Source organism: Amyelois transitella, chromosome 10, assembly GCF_032362555.1.
Source record: "Amyelois transitella isolate CPQ chromosome 10, ilAmyTran1.1, whole genome shotgun sequence".
In the NCBI taxonomy this organism is placed as follows: Eukaryota; Metazoa; Arthropoda; class Insecta; order Lepidoptera; family Pyralidae; genus Amyelois; species Amyelois transitella.
The window spans coordinates 9,632,540-9,650,026 of record NC_083513.1 but is presented as its reverse complement, the minus strand read 5'-3'; the positions used below and the strand labels follow the sequence as shown (position 1 = coordinate 9,650,026).

The 17,487-nt window shown below is 34.0% G+C and overlaps 2 protein-coding genes across 5 annotated transcripts; one reads left to right on the top strand and one right to left on the bottom strand.

Moving 5' to 3' along the window:
- Positions 1-17: 17 nt before the first annotated feature.
- LOC106133115 (uncharacterized) lies at positions 18-1,215 on the bottom strand. Its single transcript, XM_013332734.2, has one exon. The coding sequence runs from the start codon at positions 1,068-1,070 to the stop codon at positions 342-344; it is 729 nt and encodes a 242-aa protein (XP_013188188.2). The 5' UTR covers positions 1,071-1,215; the 3' UTR covers positions 18-341.
- Positions 1,216-2,091: 876 nt separating this feature from the next.
- On the top strand, positions 2,092-17,327 carry LOC106133113 (glucose transporter type 1). 4 transcript variants are annotated; one of them, XM_013332731.2, is made up of 2 exons: positions 2,092-2,249; positions 14,262-17,327. In XM_013332731.2, the coding sequence occupies exon 2, from the start codon at positions 14,282-14,284 to the stop codon at positions 15,659-15,661; it is 1,380 nt and encodes a 459-aa protein (XP_013188185.2). In that variant the 5' UTR covers positions 2,092-2,249; positions 14,262-14,281; the 3' UTR covers positions 15,662-17,327. The 4 variants fall into 4 exon arrangements, with proteins under 4 accessions (XP_013188185.2, XP_013188183.2, XP_013188184.2 ...); XM_013332729.2 differs by lacking the exon at positions 2,092-2,249 and adding an exon at positions 2,600-2,705; XM_013332730.2 differs by lacking the exon at positions 2,092-2,249 and adding an exon at positions 8,349-8,577.
- Positions 17,328-17,487: the final 160 nt, after the last annotated feature.

Sequence of the window (17,487 nt, the reverse complement as noted above, 5' to 3'; positions counted from 1 at the left end):
AATAAAAACCATGTAGGTATAATAATAAAATTAATGTTATTTATTTGAGAAATATATCTAATTACATTTTTATATTAAAATATTGATAATTAGGTACATAGCCTTACACTACACATAAATTTCATTTGAAAAAATATCAGGAAATCTAGATGTCTAGGTCACACAAGTTTAAATTATTTATATAGCCAATTTCTTGGATATCACAATAGTAATTAAAAACTTGCATTTACTTTTTATTTATCTAAATTACCAAGTATTCATGCAATTGTGTTTATGAATTTAGAGTCTTATAACTACTTTATAAAACTAAATATTAATAAACAATAAAGTGTAATCATGTTTCAGTAAAAGTTTTTGAATAATGATGATAGTTCTGACATAACATTGCTGTAAATGATGCCTGGGTTCCTGACGGTATCAAAGCCAGTATTGTACGGCCCGCGGTTAGTGGGTTCTGTTGATGTGATAGTCTCCTCCACTACTTCTTTGCCATTTTTTACAATCCTCCTGGTCTCTATGGTACCATCAGGCTTGGTAATGCTAGTTGTGATAACTGTTTTGCAAAACGATCTACCGGGCACCAAATCCCCATTGAATGGCATAATTGTACCAACCTTTTTGTCCTCTTTCTGGTTGAACAAACCAGATATTTCATTTGACGATATTTTACCATCCAGATCCATATCTTCAGGATGTTCAGTTTTTTGTTTGTGGTACCCAGGTTTCAAGTAATAATTCCTAATGCTATTACTGTCGAAGTTGTCGGATTCGGAAGGAATGTCGCCAAAACCGGCGAAGTTATCGAATTGACCAAATTGTTCGTCGTTAAAAAATGATTTTACATCACCTAGCAAATTGCCGAATGTCTTAAACACGTCGTTCATTTGCTTGGCTACCTCTTGATGGAAGTCGTGCGGGTTGAATGCAGTTATTTGGTCTCTCGTGTAGAGTTCGTCACCGTCGTCATCGTCATCCGATCCCCAGATAGGATTCCGAAAGTCATTTTTTGGTGGCTCCAGGCCAAATCCAAAAAAAGACCGAATTTTATCCATAAACGTAGTCTGCTCCATGGTAAATAAACTGAACTTGAAGATTTATTATTATCACAATAGAATGGTAAATGGATGCGGCTTTTGTGATGCGATTTTATAGATTTTATTGCGCAACAAACAAAAATCTAGAATACGTAAATAAATCTATTTTTTTTTTGTTTAAAATAGTTCATTACGAGGCAAAAGAATACATTACATTGCATGAAACTATGTATTGTGTGTGCATAAAGGTAATAAAAAGTAGAAATGTTATGAGAGTGTGCCAATGTTAAGGCTCTTGAATCTTAGTGCTATTGAGTGCTTAAACAAATAAACTAAGTGAATTACAATCATTTGTTTCTTATCATTGATCCGGAAAATATTAAAAAAGAATTTGTAAGCCTTATCCACACTAATAATAAAGAGGAAAGATTTGTATTTTTGTTTGTTTGTGTGGAATAAACTCAAAAACTACTGGTCCGATTTTGATAAAATTTGGCACAGATATAGAATAGACCTTCAAAAGTGACATAGGCATAAATGTGTTTTGAAATAAATTTATTTCAAAACATAAAACACAAAAATATGTCCACCCGTGCGAAGCCGGGGCGGGCCGCTAGTTTACAATAAATAAATAAGCTTACTTACACTTAAGTCTCCGTAGACTTACGGCTCGGCGAGTTTACTTCACATTATGTGTCACCAAAAGTCATGGACCTAATAATTATTATTACGTCCATGCCAAAAGTACACTACATCCTTTAAACCAGTCTAGTGAGTTTTTGAATCAAGGTACTTTCTCCCGTTTTTGTATCTACTTTAAGGCATGTGAGTCTTAACTTTGGCACGTTGGTCACACTACCAGAAGCGTATATTGTAATCTATTTTAACAGCCTTGAAATTCGACACTGAGATTTTTTTTATTCCTTTCTTTCTTATGCTTGCATCAGCAAATTTCAGTGTCAATGAGTTCAAAGTGTCAGTGTCCCACAGTGTAAATAACTAAATGTCACAAATAATATTCGGATTGGTTGAGTTGAGTGGATTTGATTGGTTTAGTTAGTACATAAGCTTAGTACAATTTCTTGGTGTCTGTATATTAAGTTACCAATAAATTTTTTTTATAACCCAGTCGGACTAAATTTAAAAATAAATGTTGTGCTAGTGAATGTATATTTTAAATGTTTAAACTTTACACAGCCTGTTTGTACTGAAAAGGTATGCTATGATATTTTTTTACAATTTTTAAAAATAATACCGACAGACGCTCAGAAAAACTTTCGTCGAAGTAAATTACTGCTTGACCGCATTTAGCCATACATTTTTAAACGTACATTTTCCTCTGTTTGCTTAGGTTCAAGTAATTACATATTCCGATCCAGCGCTTTACAATTACATTGACCGCGCATATAAAGCTATGAATTCGATCCGGTTACGTCTTAAAATAAATTTAATAATGTTAACTTATTGTGAAATTGATTATAGTACGGTATGTGCTTACTAGATTAACAAGTAAAAAAATAAAAACAGGTTATTTCGTCAGTTGTTATTGATGTGTAGTGTGTCTGTGGCGGTGTCTCGCGCTGGGATCTTGGGTGCTTCGGAAATTTTATTATTTTTGTGTTTACAAAGCCAAAATGGAAGGTCACGCTTTAACTCCCCTTCGTGGACATGGTTTGTTTTAGATAATTGATGAATTTTCTCAGAAATTATTTTCATACTGAATACAAATTACTACTTTTTTTTTTTAAAGAAACTTATTATCAGCTATAAGTATTCATACAGACAATAAATTAAGAATTAATGACTCTTTCTCCTCTTGAGTGATGAGTATCTAATAAGACCTGTGATAACCCAGGCTTACATACCTGACATTCATAAATTCTTCATTTGTAGATGTAGTAGGTAATTAACTTTTACCAAACTCCATAAAGTGTAGTGCATAGAGAAATTTAATGTGTATCCTGGTTTTTAAAATGTATGGAGTCATTGCTGCCTTAAAGTTATTTTAATTAGTAACTTGACTGCATGTTTAATGGTCTTTGCAATAATGTAAAAAAAATCTTGTTTTAATTCTAAAAGCTGTGTTAAATATGTATTTTTTTAAATTAGTTACAAATTATTTCTTAGATACAAACACAATTCTATACAAATATTTAGAAATTTTCGTAATGTTCATTTTGCATATTGAATACAGAATGATAAATAATGAAGAGCACAGAGTTGGCATGGCAATTGTCTGCAACAATAATTGCTGCTCCAAGGTCTCGTTGATTGACCAGTTATGTAATTAAAGAAGGTGCATGTGAATAACATCAATTTCAGATCTTGTTTGAACTTCATTTCAGATAGATCAATTTTGTAATTATATTGATTCTTGTGGTCTGTATTGATAAAAAGTTATTATCTATTTATTACATATTTCACAGGATATCTTGACTATATCCACACTGTGTATAGATTCTGTTAGATCATTTAATTTCTTCTACCCACCTGCCAAAAACGATAGGCTGCTGGATAACCCATAAACCAGGGGCGAAGAGATACGGTTCATTTAACTAGGAGTGATTGTGAAACTGTGCTTGGCGCAGCACTGGTAGGCCCATATAAGAGAAAGGAGTGTTAACACTGCGCCGCTCTCTGTCCGCGACGGCGGCGTTATGGTGCTTAGATTTAATTCAGGCCTTGTCTCAAGTAAAATTTTAGCTCATAAGTTATTTATATTTATCAAGTATTTTTGAGTCCGACCTGCTGGCTGGTTCAATGCCTCCTTTAAAAAATGCGAAAGCATGCTATGATGCGACTACTAAGCACACAGCCTTGTTCAAACTGATAACTAATTAGTGGAGTTGGTTTATGTTTTTGGGTTATTTACGTCCCAAATAATTAAAGCAACTATATGGTATTTACATCAAAAGTGTGAAGCAATATGCGGCTGATCGTAATTTGATCGTATAAATAGTCAACTATGGACTCAAAGACTATAGACATGATGGGCTATGATTGCATGCTTTTAGAACCTCAGATAAAAGAAAATCGTGGTAACTACATAAAGTTTTATATCTTCTACGGCAGCAGACTATGCCTCCTTCCAATACAAAGCCCGGGTCACTGAAGGCATCCCGAGAATTTATTGGAATTCTTTCCGTCTTATTATTTATTTATGAGGGCTCGTGATCGCATTTAAAAGTTCATGGATTTAACAAGTTTAAGTTGAAAACTCTCAAGTTTCTTAAGGGCTGAAGATTTGTAGGTAAATAATTATATCATTATATTTAAGAAAAATTATGAAATCAACCAGATTGTTCTCGGTATCTTTGTCATTTGACGCGGACTTTTCCAAACTTTTGAAGTCTACCAGGTATCAATAGTTTTTTGGCGACCTCTGACGGATGACCTTCCCTTTGGTGGCGATTGAGCCGGAAACATCGCTCCCGCCAGAAATACCTAAATGATCGAAGGCTCCCAGTTAAAGTTTTGTCAATATGCAATAGTATTGCAGTAATGCAACATTTGTCCCTGCTATTTCATTCGCGAGCATTTAGGTTCAATTTCCTCTTCATCAGCCTAACCGATGTTTTCTCCGGTTCAATCGTTTACTGATCACATAACTCGCAGCGGGCACAGGCGCAGCAATTTTAAATTGCTTTTGTTGTAAGTGACGCATCGCAAATTATTATGCGACCGTTTCGCGAACTTTCTCTAAGATGCGTGTGTGTGACAAATACGCTTATTTATTAATGTATTTCACGAAAGTGTATGAGGACATAATTTTTCATTGCATTATTGGATTCAAAATTTAGATTAATAGAAGATTTTTTTCAAGCGGTTGTCTGCAGTTCTGAAGACTATTTACGAACTTTAATATAGCTTGTCTTATCTCTCTCACTCTCTCAAGAAATAGAAGAGTATGGAACAGTGAGTGTGTTGTTCTTCATGTAATTTAGATAGATAGACTCTTTATTGCACTATAAGAAAAAGAAAAACAGAAAAAAAAATATTACGTACCCAACTTAAGATTTTACTCACATGCGGATCCTGGGGTCCTCTCCAGATTAGATAAGACGCAACGCCAGGAGGATCAATCAAGTGTTCTAGGTGTTAGTTTGATTTATCCATCGGATGTTTACTGTGGACCTTTGATTAGTTCTATTATTTATTTGTCTAGATGTTATTTTAGCCAAAAACTATAAAGATATCCTTATTCTATATGCGAATCGTGAAGATAATGTCATCTAACCATGACGCCTTAGTCTTCCGGAATGCTTAGGGCGCGTTCACGTCGTCTATAATCGAATATATCTTCTATGTTCGCGTATTTTAGAATATCAACAAAGCCTATTAAAGTTTGTTGTAGATAACTTACATCAAATTTTAAATTAGCGGCGTGCAATTTAATGTTGCAATAACACAAGCCATAACTCGTATATAAAATGGTGCAATTCAATATTTTCTACTAATAAAAACCCGAAGATTTGCACAGTTGCTTGTTATCATTTAGTAATAAGTAACTAGAGTACATACATACATAAAATCACGCCTCGGTTTCGGGTACTTTTGACCTGATCCTTTACCAGGACGTCCTTAATTTGATCAAGATACGTTCGTCTAGGTCTTCCCATCTATTAGAGTACATCTATTATTTTATTATATTATTTTTCGTCGTTGTTAAAATAACGAGCACGTCCGGTGCACGAACCCTAACAATCCATGGCAGATCAAATTTCCCTGGCGCCAGCCTGAATGTTTGCCGACCATTTTTACAGCCCCGAAAGATATCTGTCGGTTTTCTCCTATTGATTCATATTTTCACAGATTGTACCTAAATGAAAATTGAAATAAATAAAAATCTTATTTTCACAGATTTTAATTTGCCGTGCGGAGTTTTAGAATTGAACTACTCCATATCTATCCAATGGCTATCGTAAAGAGCGTTTAAGGGATAGGCTTTTAATTAGGATTCCTCTTGTCGCTTACAAAAGGAATTCTATGGGCTAGCAACCATCATAAAGACATACAGCTGAACGCCGTTCAGTCTTTTCAAGACTGTTCTGACTGTTCAGCTCTGTCTACCCCGTAAGGGATAAAGATGTGACTATGAATGTAAACAAAAACCCATAAAAATTTAGTTATTTTTCAGAAATAGATTAATCAAACCAAAATAATGTAGGTTAAAAATCCAAAATAATGTAATAATTCAGGTACACTTAGAAAGAGTCATTGGCACATGGTCGCGGTTAGGATTCGAAGCTAAGCATCATGCTTTCTTAAATTTAAAGCCTTTTACCGCTTGGTTAAAATATCTGAAAGTTGAAAACTGCACATAATTATAAGAATATTTAAACTGTCTGTTCAAAAATTAAACCAAACTTGAAACAATAGTATAGTATTATATTGGCTTCCCCACAGTAGTAGTTAATAACCTAATGAATTTGCATAAGTACATCACATTTTTTGGAAAAACCTGAGGGGCATGCTTGAGGCAAAGTTTGTTAATATTTAATGAAAAAACAATATTTTATTCGAGGTGCATATTCTGTTGCGGTTTTATGACTTGCTTCGCTAGACGTGGTTAGTGCAATAGTGTGCATTCCTTATAGAACAAACTGCTCTTAATTCCTAAATGCACCTATAAAAAACATCATCCAAACGATATGAGCAAATTAAGTTGTTGAATCTGATATAAAATTTTCAAAAAATGTGATCAGTTGACGGCACTTTGTACGTAAAATCGGAATTTTTAGTACCTATAGGACTACAAATTTTATGTTTCTAATTCTGAAAACTTGGATGTCCGAGAAATCATCCTGTTTAACCTAAAAATGGCACCTAATTACTTAATTAAGTCATACCATTCATCCAACTAACAAGTAGGTAGGTTTACACAATCAGCTGCTTCAATTGAATTCCTGTTCAAATCAGCGCTATTGTATAATGCCTGCCCATCTATCTAAGTAGTATTTTCATGTAGCGTGGGTATTCATTTGTCATTTCTTGATATTTGTATCATCATGTTGATTGTATCATCATGGAAATACTCAAAGCGTGGAAACGATAAACCTATGTAATTGAAAAGATGCTTCGTTAGACTGGCTTTTCGTCGGGCAGAATGGATTGTGAGCGATACATGCATCAAATATATATGACGCTTCTTTCCTGGCGGGGTAGGTATTTCTTTCTAGTTGCCACGAACCCTACCTACTTCTTTTGGTCCATAAATTTTTATGAAACGTGTTTGGTGTAGTTCAGTTCATGACCGTTCACCAGAAAGTTCGTTGGTCATCAAGGTACTACATTTGTCTTGGATTTCCGATTCCAACATTTAGCTGCCTTGCCAAGACCAAAACATCTAAACCTTATCTACGAGTGTCACTTCACAGCGCAAAATTATCTTATAAAGTTAAAACATTTCAGAATTATGTATTTAATACTTCAATAACATTCAACTATTGTGCCCTCGTAAAACTTTAAGTCGGACATGACTATGCAAATGCATTTACACCAAGAACCAAGACTGGTTTGCATTAATAAGGCGCGTACGAGAAGTACGCAGTTTGATATCATAACTCGGTACCTACCATTTCTTTTAATTAGGTATTGTGATTAAGAGTCCATCACGTAAAAGGTATGAATGCTTTCAATAAAGGCGATCGTGGGATTATGGCCATATAAAGCTGGTGTTCCATATATTCGTATCGTTATTTTCTTGGTAACTAATTTGTGTTTTTTTCGCCTCTATTGTGTTCAAATCAAAGTTAAAGAACTCTCAAAACTATGAACGATTACCTGAAAAGACTTGAAGAATTCGTTAAAAACGTATATGCAAAACAATACGGTTTTTTCTTCGTTTCCATATCAGAATGACAACTAGCGACACTGAAACTTTATAGTTACTAAATATTAGCTTTTATTCGTAGTTTCCCGCCCGGAATTTAGCGCCACCCACAAAAAATACAGGTTTTTCGCAAATCTTATGGAAATTATAGTTTTTACCAGGATGAGAGGTACTCTATGTCCTTCTCCATACTCTTAATTATGTATATGCGAAATTTTAAAAAGACAGGTTCAGAAGATAGCGCCTAAAGAGCTAACAAACAAACAAACTTACTTTTTGATATTAGTTGGAATACAGCCTTTCATTGTACCGTTTATAGACCTACCTAAAATCCTATAACCATTTTCTTAAGTAACAGTTTAAATAATCATGTCTTCGTCCAATATAGATTTAACCAGTTATCACTCAAAGTCTGTTTATCGTGAAATCCCGTGCTTGATACTCTGCCGTATAGCGTGATAAACGGTATTTGAGGTACCTATACAGCGAGTAAAGGTTTTTTATCACATTCGTCTTAAACAATATCTTGAAATATAATAAAAATATGTTGTTATTCAAAACCTTGTGTACACAGCCTTAAACAAGTTGTTGATAGCCTTCCCTCAGTGTGTTACGGTCCGCCGCCTCCATCGGTCGTCCAAGTTTGTTGTGAACGCTACAGGTTATACGCTCGTGTAGTGTTTAATTGCACAGTAAAACTCCCATTTCAACGTGAGTATCATGCTCCATTACATTAGCTATATATTTATTTTCTTACATCAAAGGCAAAAACGTAATCTGTAGAATATCATTCCGATCTGTGTAAACTGTTTCAATTAAGTATTTGTTTTGCAAAGTTAAGCATTTTAGCCAGTGCTATTTAGGCAATGTTTTGCAATGCTTGTCGGAAAATTCTATATTGGTAACCTTTGTCAATCTTTAGTTCTGAAGTTCAAAACAAAAAACATCGGTTGTTGTGTAAATAATTATGTTACCATCAACGTTTCTAACTTCAATTTGGAATATATCTATGAAATATATCTAGATCTGTCAATGGAATTAAGTGGAGATATCTGCGTTTCTTGTTATCTCGGTTTTTTGTTAGTTTATACTGTACATTATTAAATTGGCGAAACATCTTCATGCAAATGCATTGTTTGTTTCGTTTACGTACTCAATGTTCAAAAAGTATGCAGGGATCGGGCTATGTGGAAAGATGTTGTCTCTGCCTACCCCTCTGGGAAAGAGGCATGATTTTATATATGTATTCAATCTTATTACGACTTGTTTAATTATTTTATTATTATTGTGGGAATTACTTCATTTTCTATCACATATCAGTCTTATAAATAAAGGTTTGGAAGGAGAAATCCATAATATGATGGCATAATTAGTTGTCATAAACGCAAACAGGTGGTTAGGAATTCCATTATTATATCAAGTTCTTATAATATAGTTATATATGTGAAATGAAAAAAATCTGTTGCAATGTTTATAAAATTCTGACTTGGCTATGTGGCTTATCAGTCAGTGTTTCACTAATTACTACGTATATTACATTAATCAGAAACTTGAGGCTTGTGCCCGACTTCACAATTGCAGCAATGCGCTTTCTACACTATTTTAACTCTAAAATTCTATATTTATTTCGTCTTTTCGCTATAAGTTCCACCCTCAACTGTTTTTTTTGTTGGAACAGTTCCAGTGGACCGGTTGCATCCTTATCTCTGTAAAGAGGAGCTCGGAGTCGGCCTGTGACCACGATTCAGAAGTGGCTAAGTTTTTACACGAAGTAACTCCCGTCGGAGCCAGCGACCCGCTTTTCTATATCTATTACAGCTTGGATCGTGGTTACACAACCTTATGCAAATCCAATGCACATTCAGATGTGCATCGTCTGCTTGTAACTGATACCTTGTCCTTACTGTGTTATACGTTTGCAAGACCCTTCAATTAAAAAAAAATTAAATATCGGCATAATAATTGTTTTTAAATATGAATGAACTAGTTTTCAGTGTTTGTTCAAACAGTAATGTATGGTTTTGTCGTGTGGCTTTTGGATATGAATGAGCCAGGTGTTTGTTCCTGTGGGAACCTTTTAAATTAGAAGCACTTGGCACTTGTGCCTCGCTAGAACAAGAATACAAAATTGCCCATTTTTTTGTTTCCCAGTTTAAATTTTTTGAAATATTATGCAACTTTTAATATTGATCTTCTCTCTGCGAGAAAACAAAAAGCGATAAATAACCCAGTTTTTCATGATGATATCTTAAAGGTTATCATTACTAAGGACTTTTAATTTCCAACCTTTAACGTTATTGAGCACATTTGCGAGAAAAATAAATTGGCCAGAATTGTTCCAAAAATATGACGGCCATAATAACATTATCCCCAAATATTTACAAAACAATTAGCTTCAGTATCTATCATTAAGATTCAAAGTCGCAAGATAGTGAAAGTGGTCAAATAATGGAGTGGAACGGCTCGGGCGACGGCGGAGCGAATGCTTGGAATTCCGATGGTTATGTAGTTTTCACCACACGTACACGGGTTATGGACAATATATAAGCCAAATTTTATCTTAATTCAGATACTATAATTGCTGTCTAATTGAGTAAACTCAATAGGCTACTTGACTCATAATGAATTCCATATATTAAATGAATATTTCCTGTCCTATTAAGCTAGGAAGAAAAAGAAAAAAAGAAGGAAATTAAAATATATCAATTTTAGTAATTAAAAGCGCGAGATTGATTCAAAAGCCCCATTTTAAAAACGTGTTTTTATTTGAATGGTCAAATGATGTGACGTCACCTTAAATGTAAACAAATCTACTACAATATCTTGTTATGTATTGGTATAGCATAGTATTTGTGCATTGCGTACATTGTTACTTACATCAAAGTGATCTTCGCATAAATACATAAATCTTTCCTGTAAAGATTTAGGACCCCTCTTAGCAAGTCTTAACCATGTGTTGCTTATATTTGTTTCACTTTAAACCACAATTTTCCTGGTGTTATTATCGATGTGTATTTGCATTCTCGGACGACACAACCACGATACCTAGTACGAGTACTTACTATATTTTTCTTGTTAACTATTAGATATCATGATTTTATCTCCGTGTTAATAATGTCAAATGTTTGTTTTATTAATACTATGACGTCAGAACACATGTAATAAAAAAACAATATTTACGTTTATTTTGAAAACTATGATTTTTAATATTTTTTTAATGTGATATTTAAAAATTGTAAACATATTTTTTTTTTGGCCAAAAATAACAAATATGTACTTTTTAGGACCAACTTGAAAAAAGAGTCAACTGACCTATTACCTGGTAATGTTCGTTAAAGGTGTTGTTAGATCGTGTTAAATTTAGTTTGTCTTTGACAAGTGTCATAACAATGATATCATCGTAATAACTGAAATTAATTTAGGTGCCCATATGAGTTATGGGAATGTTATGATGTCAAAAGAAGAAATAGGGACAGGAATAGAAGAAAAAAAAATGTTTATTATTTGTGGTTTGGTCATATTGGGAGGATGAAAAAGTAGGTCATCTAAGCAGTCTTCTGTAAATGAAATAGTTGGAAAGGGAAGGTCTACAAGACCGTATCTTGATAAAATGAAGGAAGTTCTGTAAAGAATTCTAGTCTAGCGTACCCTAAACCGATAAGTTTGCATGAAAATAATTATGATCTTTCCACTTGTTACGATTTTTGAATTATTAAGAATAATACAAGGTCGCGACAAGTGGAAAGATGGTCTCTGCTTATTCCCCCGGAAAAGAGGCATAATGATTTGACTGTATTTATGGGTCAGTTTTTACCTGTTTATGAACATGGCGTGTTGGCGTCTTTTGACACTATAATCAAATTGTTATAACGTATATAGCATAATTCACATCTCATTCGCTGCTAAAAAGAATTGATGTATGTTTTAATCTCCAAAAGTTGTTGGAACGCTTGAAATACTAAATTTAAACAGTACAGACATTAATCGCTTTTTTGTTGTGTCGCAATAACAACTTGATGAATTCAGAGCAGCAGAATTAGAAAACGTTTGACCTTTGGTGGCGCTCAAGATAATGTACATTTAACACTTTAGGTGTATAAACACCTTTTATTTAAATTGTACATTGAACGATATATTTACAATGTATTGCGCATGAAGGCTGTTTTAAAGTTAATGTTTAAAACATATTTATCTGCTTGTAGTATTTTAATAACTGCTTATTAAGATCAAAAGAGTAATGACCATTATTTATCAATAAACTATAGTATTTGTTTTGACGCTTCGAAGAAGTTGGCGACGATGAATAATTGTTGATTTGTGTTTTTTTTGTAATATCATTATATCTCCCATATAGTTCTACGCTGGCGAAGACCCCAAAACACTTCTGTGGGGGTGCAACCGGAAACACGTAGAGATGAGAGAGAGTTGCTTCGCTGGTCTGATAGCGAAGAGAAAACATAGTATTTTCCAGCTGTTTCTCTTGCAGTGCAGATTGTTAAAATCAACAAGGAATCAGGAAAAGATTTAAAATGTTTTCCTTTGTTGATTTTAACAAACATTCTAATTTTAGGCTAGCTTGTCACCACTTTCTTCGAATCTCGATTGTGTCATTAAGCCACCAAGCTATACCTGTCTATGTGTCGTCTGTAGACTCTGTCACTCCCGTTAGAGATAAAGAAATGATGTGTGTGTGTCATGTACTAAAGTATTAATAAACTCCATGGCTTATGTATGTTTATACGTTGAATCATAAAGCAAATGTATCCGGATTTTATTTTGTAAGCTTATATCATTTTTACGTGTAACTTGGTCAATAATTTAGTTTCTTTATTGGTGGATAACATTATGTACTGTCACGTTTTTGCTCTTACGGAAACAATAGGGGCTGGGTAATTGTAAATTCTGTTGTGAAATATGTACAACTAAACAAGTTAGTACTTATTGTCAAGCAATTTAAAAACACTTAAAATTTGTTATGACAAAGTATATTTGTTGATGCTTATTATTATAATCAATCAGGCTTTGATTTAAGACATAAGTTTGAAGTAAAATGTACCAAGTTTTGAACATATCCTACTACTTTAGTTTTTATGTACAAGCGAATAATATTATTTCTTTCTTCTTCTTTCCTTGCGTTAGTCCCGGTTACATTCTTATCTGACCTCTGCAACATTTGTCGAGAAACCTAACCATACAAAATAATGATAATTGCTGCACAAGATGAATGTGGCTCTCTTTTAGTCGTCTTTGACGACACCCATGTCCAAAAAGTCTTCTAAAGTGCTGGCAGTTATTTTGATTTGAGATTGTATCATGTTTGCGTCGTCTACAACTATTGCTGTCTGGTTACAGTTATCTGGATTATGATAACGATATCTAACATTATTTAATAGATAATTTCGTTCAATGCTCTACCTTATTTGCATAGTGGCTTTCCATTTGACTTGAGGTAACTAGTATCTGATATTGCGAGATGTTTACTTTTTAATTATTTTTCTTTAAGTTTTCTGCAGAATCAAATTTTGGATGGTTTCACTTAAGTTTTTTGCAGTTTTGTTTCTTCAGCTTTATTTTAGAAAGTGTTTGCTTTCTTCTTCTGTGTTTTTGGATATAGTTTTTTACTGGTTTGCAGTTCTTTTTTTCGAAGTTATTTTTTTGCTAAATGAATAAAAGCTTTATTACATGTTCGTAATTCAATCACATTTTTAAATTATTGTTCTAATTTTCAAGTATTCGTCATCTTTCAAACATTACTGTCTTTAAAGAAGGTTAATACCATTTATAATCCTATTGGCTATGCTATTTGACCGAGTACTAAAGCATTAGTCAGATTTTACATGTAAATTTCTTTCATTTAAAAGATGTTTAACAAGTTTGTCTTCTTAGTTTCTCACGTCTCTGTTAGTTCCAGTTATCACCGTAGTAAATTTTTGCCATTCCATATAATGCTCTCAGTATATGCTTTGTCAGAAATAATATTATCGATATTCGTTTGCAAAATTAGACTAGCTTTTGTCCACGGCTTCGCTCGCGCACATTGTTGTTTATCGCAAATGCTATAAGAAGAGACCAGTTTTCGTAAACTGATTTTTTCTCTTTACACAACTGCGCTTACCTATTTAATTAAATTAAAAACAAATAAAATGAATGACCTTTGTCACTATCGCTAGAATATATCTACACTATCACAACATTGCGGGCAAAGTACAATATGAAACCAAAATCTCGAGATTTTATAGATACGATAATGCCGCAAATATTTGTCATGATAAGATATTTTGAAAGAAAATGTTTAAATATTTATTTATTTATTTGCTCACTAGCAATATAGAATCTGCATTATTATTAGATCTCGATTGCTCAAGTTATAATTTACTACCGTTTTCTCATTCCAGAGGCAACTCGTCGACGCGCCATGGCTGGCGGAACGACCGGCGCGCTGCTCTATGCAGTGAGTGCTGCCGTACTGGGCATGCTGCAGTTCGGCTTCAACACCGGCGTCATCAACTCCCCGCGGACCTTCATTGAAAACTTCATCAAAGAACAGTATGAAGCCTCGCCTAGTCTCGTATTTAGTATAATTGTCAGCATTTTCGCTGTCGGCGGTATGATCGGCTGTCCTCTCGCCAGCTGGCTCTCTGAGAAACAAGGGCGCAAAGGCGCTCTTTTTTTCAACGCTATCATAGGCGTTATAGGCGCCTTACTCATGGGCTTCAGCAAAATTTCATCATCTGTAGAAATGCTCATCATCGGTAGGTTCGTCATTGGTATCAATTGTGGATTCGCTACGACAGTTTCACCAACTTACGTCTCCGAAGTTGCGCCTTTAAGGTTACGAGGTGCATTCGGTACAGTCAACCAGTTAGCTGTAGCATTTGGTATGGTCGGTGGACAGATATTGGGAATAGGCGCTATACTCGGCAGTGACGAAGGTTGGCCGTGGCTTCTCGGATTGGCCGTAATACCATCGGCGTTACAATGCTTGATGTTGCCGTTCGCCCCTGAATCCCCCAGATATCTATTGCTCGCAGTCCGCGATGAAGAGAAAGCGAGGATAGCTCTTACAAAGATAAGAGGAACGGAACAGATTAATGACGAAATAAATGACATGCACGTGGAAGATCAGGCAGCTAGACAAGAAGCACAGTTTTCGATTCCCGACTTATTCAGTATCAAGGCTCTGCGTACGCCTTTAATAATCGGTGTTGTGATGCATCTTTCTCAGCAGTTGGGTGGTATTAACGCAGTTTTATATTACTCGACAACCATTTTCATAAGAGCTGGTCTCGAGGAGGAACAAGCCCGCCTAGCGTCCATCGGCGTGGGCAGCATTCTGTTTGTGATGGCGTTGGTGTCTATTCCTCTGATTGACCGCTTGGGTAGACGAACACTGCAATTGTGTGGTCTCGGTGGCATGGTCGTGTTCTCTGTTCTGATGACGGTTGCTTTCTTCACTTACGAAAATAATACAACGATGAGTATTTTCGCTGTTATCTTCACATTCCTATACGTAGCGTTCTTTGGCGTTGGTCCGAGTTCGATTCCCTGGATGATTCTGTCCGAGTTGTTCGGTCAGGGCGCTCGGAGCGCGGCAGTCAGTGTGGGGGCGTTAGTCAACTGGTTCGCAAACTTTATCGTGGGTTTAACTTTCATACCGATGTCTGAAGCGTTGGGTAACTACGTTTTCTTGCCATACACAGTTCTATTAATCTTGTTCTTTGCGTTCACGTACTTTAAATTGCCCGAAACAAAGAACAGGACGATTGAGGAAGTGACAGCTCTCTTTAAGAAATAACCTCGTCTCGACCCTATAGACTTAAGGCACATTCCTTAGATTTAAGTATAAGTATAGGCAATAAGTATACACTACGAATTGTGATAATATCTTATTTTGTTATGGTTTATTTGAAATTATAACTATAAATAGGCCACAAGTTTATAAAAATATTGTAAACTTGAAAATAAAGTATATGCAGCTAGCAGTGTAGGTTTCACATAAATTTAGAAGACTGAACACCTCACTTATAATGATATTGCCTACTTGATATTTCTAATTGAAGTACTTACTAAGAAGTAATGTTTTAAAATATTCATGTTAAATTATTATAGGAACATTAGACCTTTTTAAAGATATAGAATTTATTCTCACTACCTATATGATAATAAGTAACTATGATTATATAAAAAGGATACAAACTTTACCTTGTAATTGTTGGAGCCCTAGAAACCTTGACATGGCCTTTAAGATCTACAGTCTGTTATTTTACTATAAATTCCAAGAATGAGAATATTATCTGACTACTGTTCAAAAAGTTGTTATGATTTGCTTTATAAACCACGCTTAAACGCATAATGATAACTAATGCAAAGGGCTATTCTAACTAGGCGATGTTGATAGAAATTTGTAATTATATAAAAGCAACACTAAAGTTAACCTCTTCTTCGAAAACTAAAATAAAAAAAAAACTTAATCAAAAACCTAAAGAAAATTAATATTTTTTTTTATTTTATAATACATTTCTGATCATTTATTACAGGATAATCTTTTTTATTGTAACTTATTTTGATTTCTATGGAAGATGGTCTAGGAAAACTATTACTGGTACGCACAATGACAGAAAAATTTAATGTTTTAAAAGTTGTATTTATGACTTGGGTAAGTCCCAATTCCTTATTTTTGCTCTTGGCGTTAATCATGGTTACATCTTCACCGCTCTGGAAATGAAGACCTTGATTTTATTGACCTAAAGTTCTGTTTACTACATTAAAGACTAAGGCGTGTTTTACATCATTCCACTTTTGATACCGGTTTTTTTTATCTATTTTATGTCAGAATACGCCTGAATACGCCCTTGTTTATTATTATTATTTTACAGTGTGCAATCATCACGACATAACCTTAGTGCCTTAATGATTGTTTTATTAGTTATGAAAATTGATTATTTACATGTATAAGTGTATTGATCAATATTTTTTAATGTAATTATTTATGTTTTTCAAGTTGTTCAAAATATTTCATGCACGAATCATGTACAAATATTTTAAAGATGTTTTTGGGAATAGAAACTAAAACAACTTTATCAAATAAACTTATGGCGATAATTTACCTACTTTTTTATCACAAAGCAACATTTTTAATTTTACAAAGATATTTCTCAATTATTTATTATGGTTCGAATTTTGATATTATTTTGATAAGATGTTATTTTGCAGACGTTTATTTTCAAACGTACTATGTAAATCTCATAGTTTAATGTAAATAAAATCTTTTTTATACTTTTGTTGTTGGACAATTGGATCCTTTATTAAGTTTCACGTTTCGTAGCTACTAGATAACAATAACGCATTATGATCAAGATTCAAGTTCAAGATCGACACAGTTGGCAAAAAAAACCAGATGTAAGCAAAAATTTAGTAAATTACTACTGACTTTTAAGTTGGTCCAAACTTGTAATGTCACCGTCCCAAAAGTATTTTTCTAGTGCCAATATGTGTGTGTATTTAGAACAATCATGTTAATGCGCACTCAAATATAAATCTAATCTATTATATTTATAAACTCGTAAGAATTTTCTTAATAGTATCTAAGTGGTAGGAACATGTAATTTTAATAATACAAGT

Excerpts from the sequence above, each read along its gene's own strand:
- LOC106133115 (XM_013332734.2), bottom strand. The coding sequence starts at position 1,070 with ATGGAGCAGACTACGTTTATGGATAAAATTCGGTCTTTTTTTGGATTT.
- LOC106133113 (XM_013332729.2), top strand. The coding sequence starts at position 2,669 with ATGGAAGGTCACGCTTTAACTCCCCTTCGTGGACATG. Across the intron at positions 2,706-14,261 it reads AACTCCCCTTCGTGGACATG|AGGCAACTCGTCGACGCGCC; the intron begins GTTTGTTTTAGA and ends TTCTCATTCCAG.